This window comes from Onychostoma macrolepis, chromosome 17 (genome assembly GCF_012432095.1).
Source record: "Onychostoma macrolepis isolate SWU-2019 chromosome 17, ASM1243209v1, whole genome shotgun sequence".
NCBI classification, from domain to species: domain Eukaryota; kingdom Metazoa; phylum Chordata; class Actinopteri; order Cypriniformes; family Cyprinidae; genus Onychostoma; species Onychostoma macrolepis.
The window spans coordinates 20,522,142-20,545,443 of record NC_081171.1 but is presented as its reverse complement, the minus strand read 5'-3'; the positions used below and the strand labels follow the sequence as shown (position 1 = coordinate 20,545,443).

Here is a 23,302-nt window from a genome sequence, read left to right as displayed (position 1 = left end):
TTTGTCGTTTTTGGCAATGGTGACAGCAGTGTGACAAGTTAGGCGTCATGTAAAACTGTTTAAAACAACATTTAATTATTATTATTATTATTATACACTGCAGTTCAAACATTTAGGGTCAGTAAGATTTTGAATGTTTTAAGCGCTCACCAAAGCTGCATTTATTTGATCAGAAAAAACAGAAATATTATTACAATTAAAATAACTGTTTTTATTTTAAAATGTAATTAATTTCTGTGATGGCCAAGCAGAATTTTTAGCAGCCATTGCTCCACTCTTCAGTGTCACATGATCCTTCAGAAATCATTCTTATAAGCTGAAATACTGATTAAGAAACATTTCTTTTTATTATCAGTGTATCAATGTTCAAAAGTACAGCATTTTAGGAAAGAAAAATGTTTTGTAACATTATTAATGTCTTTACTATCTGGTTGTTTAAAACCTTATATCAATTGAGACTGTATGGATTATTTGCATTTACTTTAAATTATTATTCTTTTTTTTCTAAATCACACTGCAGGAATATACGTTATACAGATCAGTTAACATATGTAGACCAATCACAATTTTTCAGGTGTTATTGCAGACTGAAACACCTTTACTGTGAAAAGTGGAAAACTAGTTTACTAAACTACATTTACTTGTAATCAGTTAAATAAATGAACAATAATACTTTCCTATTATCTTATTATATTTACAATTTCAGATTCCACAGATTTGACCTTTTTTCATTGCTTTTCTCTTTTACTACCTTTCTTCCCATTTAAATTTGCATTACATGGTTTATTATTAATATACTGAATAGGTCAGCATACTCATAGAGCTATAGCTAACAAGAGAAGATTTACATAACACAGTCTTAGACTGAACTGTTGATGGTTGAGGTTAGAAATGGTATTTTTAATGGTCAAACAATTTATTCTCCCCAGTAAAATGACTGAAATGGCTGTCCCAGTTTAGCAGTAGTACGTCATCCCATTTATTGAATATATTATTGCCAGAATGGAACAGTGTCAAGGTCACATAAGGATCAGTGGATGTTATTTATTGTATACTACCCACCATATGAAGTCATTTTATAACCTTAGCATGTTTTGAGGTTATAAATGTGGTATGAAATGCCCTATGAAATGCTGTCAGATACACAGAAGCCCTTTTTGTAATCCCATTGTTGATTTTTAACAATAGATGAATATACACATACATATAATACAGTACATATGCCCATATTGCTTTAATTATGATACTATATCATAAATAATACCATTATTTGGTTTCTTGAGAATACACTTTTTTAACTGTTCCTACTAATTCTTTGTAACGATAGTAAATATGGTAAATTATTTCTAAAACATGATATAGGATTCATTATACTACATGTAGTTTATGTGACTTTGGTATTTTCAGTAATCAATCAGTTTATATTTGTATATCATGATCAACAGGTTTTGTCCTAAAACATTCGTTGTCCGTTCTTAGTATTTCGATGTATGTTTTTCCGAGGCACTAATAAAATTGCTTTACTCTTTGCAAGGTTTCATCTTTGTCTGAACGCCATTGAGTGAGTAGGTAGGCCTACAGTGTGTTAAAGTAGTGATCTGTCGTTCTCTAGTGGTCACGTGTGGCTCTACACTGATTATTTTCGCTTACTGTATGTGCTGACAAGGTCAAGCCGTCCTGGAATTAACTATGCATGAAAATATAACAGCAGGCAGGAAATCTGATTAATTTGGGGCAAAGTGGCAATCTGTACACCTCCGTTGCACGTATAACAGTGTTTTTCCTCATAAATCTTTAAAGATGGAGGGTGCTTGAATTTCATAATAGCTCTTTAGAATGAACCTTACAAACATAATCAGGCGACCTGTAAACTAATCTCTTATTCTACACTGGCCATCAAACCAAACAGACAATGGCATAAGGAACCTATCCTGCCATAAACTATATACTGAGACCATAAATCTGCTAATCATCAGTAATAAATCAGCATGACCAGTGGCAAATTGCCTTTATTAAAATATGGTAATAAACATTTTCATTTGACTTTTCAGTTAATGAAAATATTTATATAAAATAAATATTAAAAATATTTTGTTGTATTTTTATCAATGTTATATAACAAACAAATAAATAAATAGGCCTACAACGTAAAAGTGGTAACCTGTGTTACCTTGAAGAGCTATTTCTAACTGATTTAATCCATATAAAAGTTTTGTTAATATAAATTAATATATTTAGGTTGATTCAGTGATGTTAAATAATATATTCGACTCGAATAAAACCTAAAAAAATTGTTTTTTTTTTGTCATAAATATGTATTTTGTTAACATTTTTAGGTTGCTATCTTTTCAGTGCATGGCCTAATGTTTATGAAATAATATATAATGATTTAGCTTTATTAATGAATATAATTCGCCCTATAACATTCTTGTCCCTTTTGTCTGATTTACCCCTTTTTAGTTTATGTAGGCCTATTTTTTTTTTTTTTTTTCCTTCATTCACATCCATTTTGAAAAGCTGGCCTACAATACACTGTCTCCGACGACAGGAGTAAGCAATACACTGATTAAAATTTAATCTATTGTTTGGCGGTTGTCTAAGATGGGCTAATTAGATGCCTGACAGCGGCCGCTAAATCTCCAGTTACCTCAGAGCACAGACTAAATTAGAACAAACCACTTTTTTTTTTTTTTTTTGTAAAACCAGCTATCAAAATAAAAAGAAATCGTTACAACCGTTCACATGCTATAATTTTGTTTGTTCAAATAGAGTTGAGGCATTGTAGCGTTCTCAACATTTCGTGCTATTTTCTTAGCATTTTCACTCCGTTACTATGGAAACTCCTCCAAACAACATCTGGCTGCCTCCAGCACGCGGAAGACAACGATTCAAACCACTTTTAACAACTTTCGGCTGTGGTGGTTACTGAAATTGTGTTTTATTTATATATTTAATTTGGGTTTGTCAGCACCTCCCCGTGGATTACCGCAGACTAATGTCTGGACGGGGGTCTAATGCGCATCTTCCGCCAACCAAAACGGTTATTGTGTTCAGGAACGGAGATGCTTTTTATCCCGGCCGAAAATTTGTTATCAATCAACGCCAGTCATCCACTTTTGACAGCTTTCTGAACACTGTCACTCGAGGCATCACAGCTCACTTTGGAGCAGTGCGAAATATTTACACCCCTAACAAGGGTCACAGGGTGGCGAATCTGGGGCAGCTGGTGCATGGAGAGATATATGTGGCAGCCGGAGCTGAGAGACTCAAAAAAATGGAGTAAGTTTATTCATCCATCCACATTATGGTAACGGTGCAGTTATTTACAAGAGAGTAGCTAAATTGCTGTGGTATTATGTTGAATGATTGATTTTTAGAAATCATTATTGATTATGAATTAAATTCATGTAAAATCTAATAGGCTAATGTGTACAGAAAGTGTACATTGAATATATATATATATATATATATATATATTTTTTTTTTTACATTTTACCATGCAATGCAAAACCATCAAAATAATATACTTATGTTATATTATATTGACTTTTTACTTTATCTCTTCTTTTGTCTTTGATAGCTATCGTCACATAACAACACAAAAACCTCCAGAAAAGAAAAGTGAACCGGTAAGAGTCACAGTGACTACATCATTCTTGATGGAATGATAAAACATAATAAAACCTTTACTCATTCTATCAAAACATGAAAGATAAAAAAAAAAATGGGGACAACTTTATTGATATGACTATATGTGAAGCATACTGAGAGATATATATGAGAATGTTTTGTACATCAGGAAGGCCAAGAGGAAAAAATGTCCATGGTAATTCATAACATGTTTTCAGTATGATTATTACTGGTGTTCTGCACCCTACATTTTTCTGTTATTGACTGATACATCTCTCCGAGAGAATACCAGTGTGAGGTTTCTCCAGACTGTAGCGGATGACTGATTTCACGCCCCTTTGTTGCTGAAAAACATGAAGTGCACGTGTATTGATTTCACTAAAATCTCCATTTGAGTCAGCTGTTTCTCTTCATTTCAAACTATCAGGTAACCTATGTGTAGGATAGTCTCTGAATACTAGGGTAGTTTTCTGACTACTCATAAAATTGTTTTAGGTTATTAATCAACATTCAATGCAAGTACTGCGCAAATGCTTTGTGTTACTTATTAGAGACTCTTACCTCTAATTTATTTTCATTTTCTAGTGCATACGGTAAAATAATGGCAAATTTCAAAACTTCCCTTCTTCCTTTACTCACAAGAACTTTATTCGCCCGTATATTTGCTTAGTTATCACCAAAGCTGATGTAGACTTGATACCATTAAATCTTTATGCTGCCTCAGAAGCCCATCCGAAATCGGTTTTGTCTTTGTGCAAAAATGGTGCTTGCAAAGTCATTGCCTGATAAGGCAGCATGGCAATAAGTCACTTTCAGATGCAGCCATGTTGTTATTTTCACTCGTATACCCTGTTGGTCCAAATGCAGTGACTATGTATTAACATATGAATAAAAATGGTTACAGCTGTTTAACTGTTTACAATCAGCTGTTGAATAATTACAAAAGATGTTATGCCACTGTTTAACACATGGGTGCTCAGCCCTGCTCTCCAGTTCTGTCTTCTCTCAGAGTTCAGTTCCACTTCTGCTCACACACCTGTCTGTAATTTTAACACAACCCCCAGCCCTTGATTATCTGCTTCAGGTGTTTTTCATTAAAGTTGGAGCTAAACTCTACCACCACAATACCAAAATACTATACCATTTGTTATCTAAAAATAGAATAAAAACAATAATACTGTGAAATATTATTGCATTTTAAAATAACTGTTTTGTATTTGAATGTATTTTAAAATGTAATTTTTCCTGTGAATTTTCGGCAGCTGTTACTTTATTCTTCGGTGTCACGTGATCAGGGGCCTGTTTCATGAAATAAGTTTACCAAATAAGCCAGGTTTATTTCAGTTAGTCTGACTTATTGCCAGTTGATTTGGTTCAAAATAAGTCAGACTAACTGCAATAAGCCTGGATTATTTGGTAAACTTGTTTTATGAAACAGGCCCCTGTTTTGCATAGGATTCAAATAAGGAGTCAAAAGATTCAGGCTTTTTACTATTCCAAGTTTAGACTATTTGAAGTGACTTATTAAGCTAATAGTTTTTACAACCTTCCTCAGAGACCAACATGCAATGGACCATAATAGAGCAATAATCATAAAAATGCCTACTTAGAGCGACTTTGCTTGAGGTCATGGCAGTATATGTCACTGTCTGTCACCCTTTTAGCTCCTTGTTTCCATCTGAACAACAACCAACATAGCATTTCAGACGGCTGATTGAGGAAAACCAGATGTGTAAGTGCCCTAAATGAGCAGTAGAACAGTTATTGTCAGTGATGCTCAGCGGGGTCCTGTTCATTTGTCTCCACTGCAGATCCAACCTGTAGTTCACAGCAGAATAATTGTCCCAGCTCGATGGAAGAGAATCAGTAATGAGTCGTGCATCATCAAGTGAGCCCTGCTTTTAATGTGTCCCTATTGGAAGTCTTCAATGGCAAAGCCTCAGGCTACGGCAAAGTCTAATTCTTTAAAACTGTAATACTGTCTAATGGTATAAAATCAGGCCGATGTTCTTTACTTTACTTAATTATTTATTTCTAACACCATCTAATTTCCTCATGTTGTTAATTATCGGTGTATATTGGCTTTGTTTCTGATAACAAAATATATTTGGAAGCATAAATGTGTGGATTGAGGTCCTATGTGCTAAATTTGATTATATCTTGCAGTGTTTTTACCAATGGAGATATCTTGGTTCCTCCAGCACGGGTTCTGATTCCCAAGCATACACTTGCTAGCTGGGAAAACGTATTGGCCATGGTGACCGAGAGAGTTCACCTTCGCACTGGAGCTGTGCACCGGTATGAGCTACATCTATAAAATGCACATGTGTAAAAAGTACATATAGTCAATGTTGAGTGATCTCACTCCTTTCAGATTGTACATGCTGAATGGGAGGCCTGTACGTGGATCGTATGAGCTACAGAACAACCACTATTATGTTGCTGTAGGGACAGAGAGGTTCCGGTCTTTGCCATATCATCTGGCTCCAAGCAAGGGAGTAATCCACAATATCACCGATGTGTGAGAAAGATGATAAGACATGATAATTGCAATGACAGTAATTAACAGATGTATAATGCCCTTTTGTTGAACCTTCTTATAGTTAAATTGCCATCATTAACTCGCTTGCTTTCTTCCATGGAGTATAAAAGGCGAAGGAAAAGCACTATAGAAATAGCCCTCGTCTGAAGTTGTATGATTGATTCTATGCAGGTATACAGAAATGTGAAGTTACATTACTGTTCAAAAGTTTTAATTTTATTGAAAGAAGTTCAATAAAACAGTAACATTATCACTTATTATTACAATTATTTGAAGATATTTTAAATATAGTGTAATATATTTTCAAATGTAATTTATTCCTGTAATGGCAAAGCTGAATTTTCAGTGGCCATTACTCCAGACTTTAGTGTCACATGATCCTTCAGAGACTGCTTAAGAAACATTTCCTATTATTATCAATATTGAAAACAGTTGTGCTGCTTAATATTTTTGTTGAAACTGTGATGCATTTTTCAGGATTGTTCAATCAACAGAAAGAAAGAAAAAAAAACAGCATTTAAAATAGAAATCTTTTTTTTTTTTTTTGTAAAATTATAGACATGTCTATACAGTACATCTTTCCTGTCACTTTTGCTGAATAAAATATTTATTTCATTAAAAAATAAATAAAAATACTAACCCTTAATTGATTGATTGGTAGGGTATATTAAATATAAAATAACCAAACAATAGATCTAGTAAAATTAATATTTTTGTAAATTATAGAATGAATAATAAAATGTCAGAACTGTCATAAGAAAAAAAAAGATTTTTGCAGAGTACAAGTACATGATAACTGACCTTTTTTCGGTTAAATTATTTCTTTGTCTTCCTCTTTTTCTTAGGGTCAACAATGGCATTCATCCAGTTCTAAAAAAAGAAAAAGAAGACAGAACTTTGGTAAGGATAATGAAATAATTTCTTTAAACTATTTAACAGATAAAAATGTATATTATAGATGGCATCAGTGTGGTTACATTAAGTAAATATTTAATGAAAATACTGGTATTGATTTTGCATAGTCAAAGACTAATAGGCTAATTCTTCAGAAGGCAGGGATGAACACAAAGCAAATGAGCCTGTTTTGGCAGTGCGGAATGCCATATTAGTCTTATTTGCTCTGTTCTTGAACTGTAATATGGAGATTAAACATAGCGCAGAGCTAATGTCCTGAACTAGTTTACAAGGCACCGATCTTGATCAGCACCCATCCCTTTCCCCTCAGACTGAAACCAGTTAGCGAGAAAATTTCAATTTGGGCCAGATATAAATTGGTTACTGTTCATTAGTGTTGAAGATCAGATAGTTGAGAAAAATGTTACCGTCACAGGATCTCAATGTCTCCAATCAGGCTGATGTGTGGCAGTGTGAGTTGGGAGTGGGTACATTCGCCTCATCAATCACTGTCTGTAGGAGGTATTGAGTTCTTCTCACCTATCCTTTTTCAAACTGTCCCAACGCTCAGAGTTTGTGTTACTTGATCAAGTGAGAGCCGAACTCCCTCACCAGGGGAAGGCGCCGAAACCCTCCCCTGTAGCCACAGAATGAGGATAAATTGTTTTGTGATAGTGCGCGTGTTCACTTGATGCTTTGGGATGGTCCAGACTACAATAAGAGCTAGACCTGGCAAATAAGTGATGGAGAAAAAATATACACTTAGTGGACTGGGACCCAGGAGCTCTCCAAAGTAAAGTTTTAGACATCTGGTTATTGTGAATAAGAAAAATGGCGGCAAAGCGTTTGCCTGTTGATGTTAGAAGGGAACGCTCCTGTGGTTGTTCCATGTCTGTTGTTCTCTAATTGATTTCTCATGCTTCATCAGCTTCATTGAGTGGAGGAAATAATTTGAAGAAAGTGGCCAATTAGCTTTGATACAATGAAGATGGAATAGCAATCAAAGTCTCATCAAAGTGTCATTAAATTCCAAGGTGCAGTTCCATAATCTGTTTACATTTACCTGTAATCTGTATTTGTTGAGAGGAGAACAAACACTTTTAAACAATCACATATTTGTTTTCCTTGCAGAGAATCTGTAATAGTAATTCAAAGCTTTACGCAACCAGACAAATGTTTTGACAAATTAAGTTAAATTTGTTTCTCACAATCTTAAAAACATTTTGATCTGGGGTGATTTAGATCTGAAGGCTTATGTTTATGTTTTTGAAATTCTTTTTTAAATATATATATTATAAAATTTGAACTTCTTTACAAACCAATATTTAATAATAAACATTTATACAAATTACATTATTTTTTTTAATTATCATTTACTTAAAAATTTTAAGGCAACGGGTTATTATATTAAGTATTATTAATATTAAACATATGAAATAAATTACAGATAGTCATAGTTATTTTATATAATTATATTATAATGAATTTAATTACACTTCTGTTCATAAATTTGGAGTACTTTTTTTTTTTTTTTTTTTAAGAAATTCATATTTTTATTCTGCAATAATTAAATGAACAACATTGACATTGATACTTCTACATTGTTAAAAAAGATTTCTATTTCATGCAAATAAATAAATAAATAAATAAATGTTGTTTTTTCTTTTGAACATTCTATTCACTGAAGAGTTTGGGAAAAAAGTGTATTGTGGCTTGAACAAACATTTTCAGTTTTGATAAATCACAAGAATTTACTTAGAACTTACTTAAGCACCAAATCAGAATGAATGATTTCTGAAAGGAACATGTGGCACTGAAGACTGGAGTAATGACTAGCAAAAAGGTTCACATTAAAATATATTAGAAACAGTTTGTAATCAATCAAATAAATCCAGCCTTGGTCAACACTGGAGACTTTCAAAAACATTCAAATTTAATCAAAAAACGCCATTCAAAAACCAAAGGTTTGGTTTGAATGGTGGTGTATATAATTAATTATAGAAATATTAAATTCAAAATGAATAAATTACTTAATTGTAATCATTTGTAATTAAAAAAATCATTTAAAACATAAAAAGGCCTAAAAATAAAAAAAAAAAATAAAATAAAGTCCACAATTACATAGCATGTTATGTATGTTTTCTTTTAATCCATAGCATGATATTTGCACCTCCTAGCATTATTTCTTCAGATCTGGTATTTACCACATGAGGGAGTCAAAGACTCAGCTATGGCCTCCGCCAGCCTCCTCTACCAAAACACCTTTCTTTTCTCTGGCTCGCTGCTTACATTATCCAATGATGTCATTCCAATGTAAACATTTTGATAATGAAATTGAATTACAGAATTTTTCTCATCTTCCCCTAGAAATCAATACAGTATACTTAAACCAATATATTTTTTATTGTCATGTAAACTGCATGGAGGGGCCTGTGTATTATTAGAAATCTCAGTGTGTGTTTTTCTTTTTTCTTTTTTTTGCGCAGGATTTTTTTTTTCATGTGACAGAGCTGGCACTGCGGTGGCGGATGAAAGCAGTAGCACAGCATTTGGTGTTTATTCTCCTACTGGTCTAACAGATGTTGAGCGAGGTGTCAGCAAATTTGACACGGGTGGAAAAGTGCAGCAGCGACAGAGATGATCACACCCTCTTGTACTAGAGGCCACACATCCATGGCTGTGGCATGCAGAGGCAGTAAAGCTGTTCAGACCCTCTCCGTGGCACTGTAGGGTGTAGCTGTCCCCTCATATCTCCCATGACTTGCTCATGTCAGACCTGCTGCCGTCCCTGCGGTGACTTCCTGTTTTGGAGAAGCATTGGTTTCTCTAGGGGACTGGTAAAGACACCCATCCAGCTGCTCTCTGTCAGGCCTGTCCTGTGTAGGCAGGGGGAATGGTTCGCTAATACAGTGGGGGGTCTTCCACGCCTGGCTTCAGAATCATTATCACATTGCTCTGGATTGAAGCTACCATCCCCCAGCTTTCGATGTTCTTCCATGCTTGAGTTAGTGTAAAGGACACTACAACCTGTTCTTTGGCCCAGTGTAGATGTGGTATTAAGATACCAGCTGATTCCATCAGAAGTGGTCAGATAAGACACATTGATTTTAATAGCCACTAACATGCAAAACGCTTTAGTATCATCCTAAAATGATTCACCAAAACTGATGTTAATAACAGGAATAATAATGGACCTTAAATTAGTGATTAGTGGAAAATGTCTTAATTGGCTCCTCAAATGTACAATAGTTTTTCTTTTTTTTTACTTTTTACAGAACTTTCCACCTCCAAATGCCTTTGTTAAATGAGAACTTGTCTCACTTAGCCAGACGTAACTGTCAACACAAAGTCTGGTCCAAATTGCAGCTTATACTGCTATAGGACAGAAGTCGAACATTGCACATGAATGGCCTCTCAAGTTCTCTTTGTGACTGGGAAACTCAGATAATTTTGGACAAGCTCAAACCATTTTAGACCCAATTTACACCTGTATACTGTGTCGTCCACTTGTGATCGACTTAATGAAACGCATCTTAATACATGTAAACAGGGTAGCCGAGTTTCCGATTTCAACAGGTTGTAAATTTTAGACATGGTGGAAGAGAGAACTATTGCTGTAGTGACTTTACAGTCATTGCTGTAGTGTAAATTTACATTTACAGATACATACCGTTACAACAGTTACATTGATTTGTCTTGCCGTTGCAGTCATTTATATTTACATATGTGTATAACTATTTGATGCACATTGTATGTATTTTCCATTGTGCAAACAGCATTTATTTGACCGAAATTCCTAGATAGTGCAGTATACATTAGTGTGGTTAATGTTTATACGGTTGTCAACGAATGTAAAAACATTTTATTCAATATCCATTTGATATTGACTTTCCATTTTGGCTTTAATAAGATTTCCCCTAGAAATAGGCAAGAAAGAACCTGGTGTCCTCCATAATTCGTATTCTTTCTGACAACAAAGCACTTGAAACTGACAAACGCATAATTACAACTTGAAAAGTGGAAAGCAGGAAATTTTAGCGCGTGAAGGCAGCATTATTCTGGTCAAGATGCCCACTTAGATGGGAAGAGAATCATCAGACTGATATAAAAAGTGACCAACCAAAGTTATTGTTTTTACATGCTGTTTAGGGGTGGTTTAATTCGAAATAGATACCTTGATAACACAATAATTGATAGATGTCGAAAAAGTGAATGTTTTTCAGTGATTGGATGGAATTAACCTGGCATCACATCCAGCTAAATCCAGTGATTAGTTCTTCCTCGTTGTATTAAGCACCTTCTAAATGTGCATCTGTTTACAGGCGGACTTGTGAATCTCAGTAGACTAGTGAAATTGCATAGCCACCCAATCAGATTGGAACTGCCCATTTTCGAGCTGTGTTGCCAGTTTTGTGCAACATGAGTCAAATGGTCAGTGAATGGATTGTGAGTGGTCCACCGGGAGGCTGTCTGCAGCTTGGACTAAATTAAAAGTGATCTTGAACTACTCAGAAACTCTCTTACTCTCATTAATATTGTAATACATTAACAACTTCTTGAGTTTATTTTTCCACTACGTTTTCAGACTGTGAATTCGGTACGTTAATCCTGAAAGTGTCATTTATGAATTCTGAATGAATTCGAACTAACTGAATTGAATATTGCAGCTTTTGGAACTGTTGGCCATTCTGTTGTTTTATTTCTCTGTTGCCCACCAACATATGTTCAAATTCAAAGACATGTCAGGCAGAGTTTGCTTTAAAAAAGCAAGTGAGTAGAACAAATATTCAGCTATTCCCCAGGCCTCATGTTAGTGGGCTTGCAAACACCATTGCCCGAAGTGTGTACCAGTGGAAGACGGAGATCAGTGAAGTACCCCCAAGCTGCCTCTCTATGGAGCCAACTAACAGTGGCAAGAGCTGGAGAAAAATGTATTAAGCCTTCTCTTTCCCTCACTGTGCCAGAAATGGCTCACCTTGCTCCCAATGGTAAATCCGGTATGCACTGACTGCTGGAAGAAAATTACCTTTTGTGGGAGTATTAATTCAGACATGCATCCTGCTGTCAAAGCATCACTCTAAACTCCTCTTCCCACTGTTCTGTCTCTCTCTGTGTCTCCAGTGCCCCAGTCTTCTTTTTTCATCATCAATAACTGTCTGCTGTCTGCTGAAGAATAAGTTATTCCCTCCAAGTCTCTTTTTTAAAGCTTGTTTGGATCCTCATTGTTTGATCTGGCTTGATAAATAAGACTATTGCAGTTAGAAATTCATGGCTGCCCTGTTTCATCAATAAATGATTAGTTTGCTGTGCTCTCTGGTGATTGATAGGTTGTGCATAGGATGTATTGGAACCAGATGAATTCAATACCATGCCGGTCGCTGGGGAGCTACAAAGCATATCAGCTCATGAAAAATTGAGGTCAATGGAAAATGTGAAAAAGAGAGTAAAAGAGGAAGAACGAGCTGTGCACGAAACACAGTTGTTTCTTGTTATCAAAGGATTGTAGACACACTTTAAGCATCAGATCGAATCAAAGCCATGTATGGTCTTTATTTGAAGATTGCTTTTTCTACTCTCGTAGTTCGCAAAACCAGGAGTGGACAGCGCCGGCTCTGTTTTTTACGCCAAACAGCCCGGGCAGGAATTGAAAATCCCAGATCTCTTTGCTACGGCGGGTGAGTGTGGCAAGTTGTGTTACGATTTTCCTTCTGTCTCCCTAGAGCTCCGTTTCCTACCTCTTCCTTCGGCAGATACAGGCGTTTTACATAATTGCTGATAGGCACTGTGGCTGTTATTTTTGTAGAAGTCGTCTTTTCTCCTCTCTTGCGCTCCAGCTTTCTCTTACGCCATCTCTGCTGCTTGATTGTGATGCATTTATGATTAAGGGAGTGAGAGAGAGTGGCAAAAAAGAGGGATCTTGTACTCTTGCATGTGTGCGGCGCAATACAGCGAGCGCAGGCGTGTGTGCGCCACAAATTGCTTTGAATTGACAGGCTGTTCTCTAAAGCCCACCTACATTAGGGAAATACGCTCTCATTCTTGGATAGAATGCCGTCCTGTGAGAGGAATATTAAAGCTCAGCATGGATTCAAATGCTGCAGAGGGCTTTAAATCATAGATAAATTCAATCAGGCCATTTTGTTTAAAATGTATGCAAGTGCCTTGTTAGCTATGCCAGGGAAAACAAAATGTTTCCATTTTTTCTGATAGGTAATCAAAATGTTCATAAGTTATTCATGAGAAATCTCTCTCTCTCATTCTCTCTGATTTTTCTTTATTGGTTCTCTATATTGGTTTCTGTTTTTTTGCTTTCATTCACTAAGTCTCTCTCACTCTGTTGAGTATAAAGACTTAAATCATAGCTATCGTTTTTGATAACATTGGTATAATATGTTATACATGGTTGTTATGAACCAGTGTTTTTGAAGGGGCATGCAAGTTCATACCCTGACTGTATAATATAATATAATATAATATATACAACAGTTCTTTCTGGTCCTCGAATCTGATTGGCTGAGAGGAGTGTGATATTCTATATCCGTTTCACCCTTTGTATCATTCCGCTTGAGGTATTTCTCACAGCGAGTGTCATGGCGGAAGCCCAAATCCAATAATTTTCCAATAAAAATCCAATAATCCAAGCATTTTATAAATAATACTGTTTTTTTTTTTTCTTTGTTTGGCACAGAATGCAGTTTTAAGAGTTTTTAGGCAAGAATGTACTTTTTAGACTTAGATAATAAAGATAACGTCTATTTGAAAATTTGCTTTGACGGTTTTAGGAGATGTGAGCTCCAGGGTGTCAGCATCAGATTAAAGGATAGTACGACAAGATATTGCTTTCCTCAGTGGATTTTCAAACTAATGTTTAATTGTGAGTATTAGATTAAGCTGAAGAAAGAATGCTGTATCAGATGCAGGTAATCACACTCTCTCAATCCATCTCTCTCATAATATTCATACATAATAAAGTGAGCTTTTAATACAGGAATACAAGAAGCTTTCAATGAAACAATTTAACACTCTTTCATTACTAGTGTCACAGCTGTGCCTATGATATACAGCCATATCGCACTACTAGAAATAGAATATTTTGGGGTCAGCAAGATTTTTTGAAAGAAATTATTACTTTTATTCATGGATGCATGAAATTGATCAAAAGTGACAGTTAAGACATTTATAATGTTGCAAAACATTTATGTTTTAAATAAATGAGGTTCTTTTGAACCTTCATTGATTAAACGAATGCAGTTTTGGTGAGCATAAGGCTGGCTATATACACTTTTAAGCCTGATTTGCACCCCCAAACAACCAATTTGAGGCTTGCTGCAAATTATTTTCTGTCTAAAAAATTGTTTGGTGTAATCACAGGTATTTAACTGCTCTGTTTGAGACGGAGCGTCCCCAAACTCAAATGTTTGATATTTATGACTCTTGATCGGGCTGCCTCTGACGTGATACCCACTACAGCCAATGAGAGTGAGCAGGCGTCACCAACCGGATGTTGCGTGCTTCTATAGTTGAAACTTGTTCTCCATGTGTTTTTCTTTGAGTCTCCTTAAGATCTCGTGTCACTGTGAAATCGTTCCTACAGTCAACAAGTCTGTGGTCTCGTGGTCTGGTCGAATCATCTAGTTTGCACATTCAGAGGATTATATAAGGCTAATAATATGTTGAAACTGTCTTCCGTTCACTGTCTTGGATCAGATAATATTTTAAAATCGTCTTGTGTGTCCCAGGCCTTAGAAAGATACAAATCTTTTGAATGATAGTCTAATATATCAATATCCAATAATATTTAAATCATTCATTTTATATTATATATTTTAAATAATACATTTAATATTTCTTCACAAAATTTGTGCAATTTAAAAAAAAAAAAAATCTTATTTGTTGTTTATATGTGTATATATTTTGTTATATTCAAAATCCATTTGGCTCACAAATCTGAGGGGGCACATGTGAATGAGATTGACACTTTTTGTGCGCTGGATTAACCGAACAAGACTTTGACTGAGCAAGTGCATTGTGTCTTTTACATGCCATGAGGTCATTCAGTGAGTAATTGCAGGCGCTCCGGAGCTGCCATCACTTTGCTCATAAGAGCCGAGCCAGCAGTCCTTGTGATGGAGTTGAGTTTCCCTCACTCATGCAGATCTCGCATTAGCCTTGGACGGTATGTCTGCAGCCATGCTTATAAAAGCCCCTCGATGAAGGCTCATACCTACTCTGGACACTTGATCATGTCCCATGGGGCAGAAGATCCACATAATGCCATTCCTAATGGCAGAAACCGAAAAAAATAAAACAAGAAACCTCCTTTTAACTACATCAATCGCTGCAGAGGGGTAATCAAACATGCCATGACTGCGAGAGCCATTCCCATCACCTACTGGAGAAGGAGTGCATCTGCTGTCAGCCTATCATTAGCCAAGATTGTCTTACCTTTGAATGTCAAAGGCACCGATGAATGCAGTTTGCATCTCAGGATCAAGAAAGCCCATTAAATGCTTTGTGAAGTGCTGAGCTTGGACGGACTTGATTTGATGTGAGGTGAAGTGTTCTGGGTAATGCTGAAGGGTGTTTATCACTTTAACCCTCATGTCTTGTCTGCTGAAACAAGGACCTTTCATCTCCAGACAGGTTTTTTTTTTTTTGTCTGTGTTATTAGCCTATGTTTTGAGAGAAGATATTGAGCGTTTTGTAACAAACATGAATTGATTTGTAGTTAGTCGCAACAGAGCTATTTACAGTGTTATTTTGTTCACTGCGAACATCGAAGCTCAGTAGTGGAAACAGGGTCTCAAGGTTCTTACTAATGGACTAATGGACTTAATGCTCTGATTTTAAACGTTTTCTATCATATGGGCCGGTGAAACACTAGAAAATCATGTACCTCCTATCAATTTACCGTAAAATACTGAATGGTTGCTTTAGATTAAATATTTACGATGATACTCAAATTTTCTTAATATGAAACTTTAGATGCTTTTAAAAATGAAGAGAATTTTGTGTAGGCCTACTTACTAATGGATGCATCCAACATATGATCAGCATGTAATTAGGATTTATCGCCCTCTCCAGAAAAAAGTGTCTTCAGAGCCACCAACAAAAGGAAGGAGGCAGTAGTAGCATCTGAAGTACTGGAAGATGAAAATATGAAGGTGGACCTTCCTATTGAACAGGTGAAAACGACAAGCAATATACATGATATACAATATACCAAAATTAGGATGCAGCAATGAAAAAGTTGAATGTTTTCTTCTCCCACAGATGGAAGTAAAAGAAGTTGAGGAGGAACAAAACTCCTACAAAGAGCCCAGACCAGGAAGTGACAGCCCTGCCAAAAACTTCAAAAACCATCAAAATGCTGCTTTTTCAACAAGGTCATCCCCTTCCAGAACCAATAAGGTAAAATAAACTTTTGTTTACACTCTAGTAATGCCTTCTCAGCATAGAATCTGAATATTTAAAAAAACAATGTTACTTTGTGTCTTGTTTACTGTGCTTTGACCACTAATCGCAATGCAGTAAACTTAAAGGGGTCTTATTATGCTCTTTTACAAAGTCTTGATTTTGTTTTGGGGGTGTACTAGAACATGCTCTCATGCTTGGTTATTCGAAAATCGCATTATTTTTCACATAATTTACATTATTACAAAACCTTTCTCCTCAGCCTGGCACAAACGGCTCAATTAGTTCCAGGTTTGATGAAGACCCGCCTTCCGAAAAACGAAATGTGTTGTGATTGGTTAGCTGTCCCAGTGCGTTGTGATTGGCGAACAGCTTAGAACAGCTTCAGTACTGCCCCGCCCTTGCCAAAACAGCAAGTTCGTCAATATTACTATTATTACTAATATTACTACTGAAAATTGAGTGTTTAATCTTATCATTATACATTACTGACACTCTATCCTCCAATTTGATACTGTTAAGTGCTTTGACACAATCTGTATTGTTAAAAGCGCTATATAAATAAAGGTGACTTGACTGACTTGACTATATCAATTCAGACCTCGAGAATATTGAACAAGAGGATCGCGCAGAACCTTTGCACGCACGGATATTGCAAGACATATTAAAGTGGTAACGTTATTGTTGTTGTTGTTGTTTTTTGGCTAAATCACGTTTTAGATAGGATGTCAACAACAGCTTAAAAATAACTGCATTTACTATGTACAGATAAGTGCAACGGTAATATGTATTATGTTTATTGTTCTTTAATTCTAACATTATAACATGAATTGCAGTGAAACTGTTATACAGTTGAATTTATTTATACCACAGTCCCACAGATTTACACTATTTGTGGCGGCATATATGGAAATTCATTCTCTGCCAGCGAGAGGCGCTGTTGGAGCGGGCGAGATCGAGGTTTCCCCGGTTACGCTGTACACAAAGCAGACATTACATGCAAGATGAAATGAAAATGAGATCCAAAGTTTTCTGAAAACAGTCGGTTTCCATCAGAAATACAGTAATATAAAAACACCCGCACCGGGTTTTGATTTTGAAACGTGCAGTGCTCAACCAAGCGTTCTCCCCACCCGCCAACCATTCGAATTTCCGTAGGCGGAATTTATTTTTGTGATATCATAAATACAGGAAAACAACTTTGTAGTCCAAACGAGCCGTTCGTTGTAGTTCTTGAAAACGAAATATCTCCCTTTGGAGTGGTCTTTGAGTTTCGTAACTTTGTTTCTTTCAGTGTGTATCTTTTTATGCCCAAACATACACACTACTAAAATTCAAAAAGTGAAAAAGCATAATAGGACCCCTTTAAACACAATGCCTTTCAACAGATCTCAGAATATACTTCAAGTAAGAAGGAGTCAAGAAACCTCCAACCCAACAGCCATGGAGAGAGCAGGGACCAGTCATTAGATCAACAAGAACCAAAAGTATGATGTTTATGACTCATAGAAAAATGCAACTGAACATTCGAAACATAAAATATCTCAGATTTTTACTCTTTTAAGATGCTAAAACTTTTGTCTGCCAAGACAGATGTGTACAGTAAATTATCTTTTTTGTTGATTTGAATCTGTTGACTAAATTTTAAGCTTACAAAATAACCGTTAGTATTGGTTGTCTCAAAACAGTGTTGTTGTTTTGAGACTTATATTTTGACATTCAAACAGAAACAGAAACTGCCATTTTTTCCTTATGCGTATCCCAAAGGCCTTTTCCAACTATGTTCCAAGAATGTTTTGCTAACGTTACCATTAAGTTATGAAAACATTATTTCTAAACGTTCTCAACATTCAAAACATCCAGTTTTTAAAATATTTATTCTTGGGTTTCTTGCATGTTGTAAAAAAAAAAAAGAATGTTCGATTTCATCATTTTGCATCATTCACATTCTCTGAATCAAGTAGCAAGTAGTAATGTTTTACAAATGTTACATGAACAAGCAATGACAACATTTCAGAAAAAATGAACAATGTATCCATCAAAGATGCATCAATAAGGTTTTTGTGCATACCGATATTTTGAGAATGGTATTAAAAACCGAATAACTTTAAACTACTGTTCTATTAATGTTACTCAAAGAATGTGTTTTCATTAATTTGAGAGAATCTTGCCAGAATATCAGCCAGAGTTCTGAGAATGTACCCTGTTTGCTGGGTTATGGCTTTAGTGGGAATATCCCACATTGACTTTGAATGGAACGCAGCACATGTCTGTCATATTCCCTCTCCATTCTGTTCACAAAGTAGATGAGGTCATGAGGAGAGAGGCAGCGATTTGCTTTTTTTTTTTTTTTTTTTGTCTGTGATCTAACCCCATAAAATTAGCCCATTTAGATACAGCAGTTATTGTGGCCAATAGTCCTTGACTCGTTATAGTGTGAATCTCATAACATTGATGAACAGACACAACAATGCTTTGGAATATTACAATGCCATGCAATTTCACAGTGCTTTGAAACAGGAAGATATCGAGTCTTATTTAAACAATCAATAACATGCAGCATTCCATTTAATGAAAACTATAATTTCAGACAAAGGCAATTACACCACTGGGTATTGTTTTGGTGCTGTGACTTTCTGCTGTAGTCGGCATTTTCATAATAAAGATATTCTTATCGGAATAATTATTGACTGGGGAGCGCGGTTATTACCTTGTTAAGAACCTCATCAATAGTATAATTCATTTCTTATCACATTTAGTCCTGTATGGAGATTGCCAAATCGAGGTGGCTATAGATCTCGGGAATGGACCATGTGTAATAGTGAGTAGTAATTCTCACAAGTCCAGCCTCGACTAATTGGCAGAATCATCATCACCGCTCAAAACATGATTTGATTTACAAGAGTGGATGAGGGCTCCTTTTTATGACCGTTGACTGTGTCGACACTAAAGACATGTAAGTGCTAATCTTGCAGGACTTGCTCAGAAGGACTGCGTAATGTTAACCATTAACCATGTTCCCCAGCACTCAACAATGTCCAATAAATATTCGCACGCTGAAGGCTTGTATTCCCATTGCACACATAGCTGCGACACACTGTTCTTTTCCTGTCCGGCCGTGTTTATTATCCGGCATCGTAACACTTGATTATGACCCTCGAACAGATCTATTTCATAAGAATCTGACAGTAACATGTACATTATGGCCTAGATATTTTGTGATAATGAGTTATTATGAAGCTGCTGTGCATTTCATATCGAGATGACGGTTTTAATCTGCCATCACGGAGTTGATATATTTTACAACGCCAGCCTTATTGTGTTCGCATGAGAACAAAGCATAACAAATATTGTTGCAACAGAACCTGAGCTAAGTAGGCAAGCAATCATAATGTAAAAATGCTGCTTTGGTGAGAAAGTGGCTCATATCCATAGACCCTTTGATGTTTAAAAGCATGTAATTTAAGAAGGCTTCTTAAAAGCGTGATATATCTGAAAGCTTCTTAAAACATTTCATTCACTATATATGAGTCATGCCTCAAAATAAAAATTACCTCATAGTTGACGCGCCTTTGAATTATATCGCCTGCTACTGTTACTAGAGTTGTGCTTTTTATTGATGAACAGATTCAATTATATGATAGCGTTTTAGTCAGAACAGCCTCCTTAAAAGAAATGATGCCATTTTTGATTTGCATTAACACACACTGAACCCCAGCACATAGATAAAAGAAAAGCTAAGCTGTCATAAAGACATCAAGATTGTTTACAGTTATTGTTAGCAAAGCAAGTGCAATGATTTTGCATTTATGTATACAATTTAATTAAATAAATCACAAATAAAAATAGATAAATCGCTTTATAAATCTGCTAAAGTATGTTTTGTGACTTGTTAAAAAAGAGAAAAAAATCTGTCCCTGTTATGAAAAGAGTAATTATTAACTATATAATTTTAATTATACATTTACTTTTCTATGCATGTGAACAGTTATTTTAGCATTATACTATGTGGTATTTATTAATATAATGTTTTCATATTTTTAGTTTTCATTTTAAATGTATGTGTTTTCGTCATTAGTTTTATTTTTCAATACTTATATTTATTTTAAGTCTATTTTCAGTTTTAGTATTGGTAATTTAATTTAGCACTTTAGCTTGAACTTATGTATTTCTAATATTATTTCTGATTTACATTTTTAAGTTTAGTTTTTTCATCTAATATTTATATTTTATTTTATTTCAGCTTTATTTCAATTATCGAAATAAAGTTTTAGTTATCAATAACAACAATGGATGTGAAAAACTTTGGTTTTGCACTGTATATTAGTGTTTCAAATGCTTTTTAGAATCACTTACCGTAATTTTCATAATCAAATGTTTGTTTAGGAACAAATAACAATAAAATACTTAAACTTGACTTAGTCACAATAATTTATAACATAATATTAAAAAGTAATTATCATAACTTCTATTAACTCTTATATGCCTAAGGACTCATTTAGCATGTTAAGACAATTACTGTAGTACAAAGCTTACAGTAAATCCATCCTGAGAAAGAATTAGGCTATGCATCTGAATGCAGAAATCATTTGTTTTGATTTTAACAGTATTGACTGATTTAGCAATCAGTCACCTAAGCAGTTTTTCTTAATTAATATTGTTAGATATGCCGATGTGTCCTGGAACGTTTGATCAATTGTCTTCCTCCTCCACAGAGTTGTGTGATAAAAATCAAATAGATATTGATCAAATCATTGATCCCCTTTTGCAGTGTCAATACAGTATCTGTTCATTTATCTTCTGCTTTGCTCTCTGGCTACAGTTCCCCAGCTTAGACTTACTGTTTCAAAGTGCGCTTCACACAAGGTCAACCATAATCAACCCCAGACGATAGCACGGGCTGCACAGCTCTCCCAGGCTTTCAAGGCCTCTGCAGTAGACCATTCAATTACTGTTTATTAGACAGTGGGTAGTCATTAATCAGATGGAGATGCACAGGTTTTGGGACCATTGGACCACTTAAGAAAACATCTCGAGTCCCTGGTACAGAAATATTGAAATGTTGCCACATTTTTTTCACAAGTTTCTCCTAGTTCTTTCACTATTTATTCACCCTCATGTCTTCTGAAACCTGTTTTTGAAGAATGTTCAAGCTGCTCCTTTCCATACAATGAAAGTGAATGCTGATCACAGCTGCCAAGCTAAATTTTCAGTTAAAGGGATAGTTCACCCAAAAATTAAAATTCTGTAATTAAGTCCTCACCCTCATGTCGTTCCAAACCCGTAAGACCGTTGTTTTATCTTCGGAACACAAATTAAGATATTTTTGATGAAATCTGGGAGAAATCTACCCAGAAAGGTAGTGAGGACATCATTAAAATAGTCCATGCAACATCAGTGGTTCAACCATAATGTTATGAAGTTACGAAATTACTGTGTGTGAAAAGAAAATATGTGGTACTCTCATGAATGTGCAGTGGAGACTAACATGTAGGGGTGTCTCCGACTAAGGATTTTCATAGTCGAATCAGAATTGTCGAATCTTGCCGATAGTCGATAGCCACATATAAAATTGTTTATTACTTATCGGAGCTGATGAAAGTCAAGATTTGCACTAAATAAAACCAAATAATCCACACATAAGATGAAATCAACAGATGCAGAGAGTATTCGATGAAGCCCATGTGCATGTTTACTCTAACCGTACAGAGATATCCTGCAAATTTTGACTTTGAAACATAGCCTACTGCCACATAAAACTCCATGCGATCGCCTAAATATGAGCTGCTGTGAAAAGAAAGAAAAAGAAAGGAAAAGAAAAACTGCTCTAACACAGCTAGTTTTATCCAGGCCCGGTTTCAGAATTAAATACTGAGGATGCTTTAGGAAGTGTGCTCTAGCCTCAATTCACATACATTTTCACGTATATTTTTGTCCTGTCCATTGCTCTTTCGAGTGTGAATCGACTGTGAATGCGGTTGTCATTCCCAAAACTTTGCAGTGTGTATGTGGCCGAAAAATAAAAGTTTTTTTAAATTTATTCTGAATGCATTATAGCCTAGAAAGCACACAATGAGCACTACCTTTAAAATCACTAAGTAATTCGTCTTACTTCATTTCGCAATCTCATGAAGTTTTGTTATAATGAGAGGATTCATGAGATTGCACTGACTCAGCACTGGAAAAAATAAACCTTTTTGATTCTTTCCAGAGCACGAACACAAGTATGCATTTTGCCAGATCTGTTTTGCCAATATGACAATGAATAGGCCTAGATAATATCTTGAGTTTTTGGCGCCTATGTTCACAGCATGAAAAAAATCAAATTAGAACCGGTTGAAATGTTTTGAAATTTTATACCCTACCTTATCAAAAAAAATCCAGTCTTTCACTCTGCCTGTGTCAATTTGAGTCTTGTTAAAGATTTAAATCCCTGCTGCCGCCAAGATGCTCCTGTTGGTCACGGACTATAGAAAGTGAAACTTAAATCTATTGGGGGTGGTTGGATTTATTCACGCACATTAAAAATATTTATTAAAAGCTGCTTTCTTTACAGATTCTTATTTACAGCATTATCATAATAGGCTGTATATTAACTCATTGGGAGAAAACCAGTAGTTCAGTGTGAAATCAGACATTGAGCAGCCCCATATAGCCAAAATGGCATGATCATAACACCCCTGCGAATATTCGACTGAGAGTTTGGTAGTCGAATCAGGCTCCTCCTATCGAAGAATCTAATCTTCGACTATTCGGGGTCACCCCTACTAACCAACCCATTCTCACACCCAACTCGTCACATATTGAAGCTTGGTCAGGACC

General features: G+C 35.5%; 1 protein-coding gene across 10 annotated transcripts in view; it reads left to right on the top strand.

Annotated features, from left to right (window-relative positions):
• The first annotated feature begins 2,615 nt into the window (after positions 1-2,615).
• LOC131522658 (doublecortin domain-containing protein 2C) overlaps positions 2,616-23,302 on the top strand; it is a 41,243-nt gene continuing 20,556 nt past the window's right edge. For 7 of the 10 annotated variants that reach the window (XR_009266596.1, XM_058748280.1, XM_058748281.1 and 4 more), the window contains exons 1-10: positions 2,616-3,279; positions 3,581-3,629; positions 5,442-5,518; positions 5,797-5,928; positions 6,005-6,151; positions 7,018-7,072; positions 12,648-12,741; positions 16,151-16,251; positions 16,340-16,477; positions 17,869-17,967. Coding sequence is in view for 9 of the 10 variants with exons in the window: in XM_058748280.1 (XP_058604263.1) it covers positions 2,996-3,279; positions 3,581-3,629; positions 5,442-5,518; positions 5,797-5,928; positions 6,005-6,151; positions 7,018-7,072; positions 12,648-12,741; positions 16,151-16,251; positions 16,340-16,477; positions 17,869-17,967 (1,176 nt within the window). In the remaining variant the exon portion in view is untranslated. The remainder of the gene's footprint in view (positions 3,280-3,580; positions 3,630-5,441; positions 5,519-5,796; positions 5,929-6,004; positions 6,152-7,017; positions 7,073-12,647; positions 12,742-16,150; positions 16,252-16,339; positions 16,478-17,868; positions 17,968-23,302) is intronic. The other 3 variants (XM_058748287.1, XM_058748284.1, XM_058748285.1) reach the window with 2 other exon arrangements.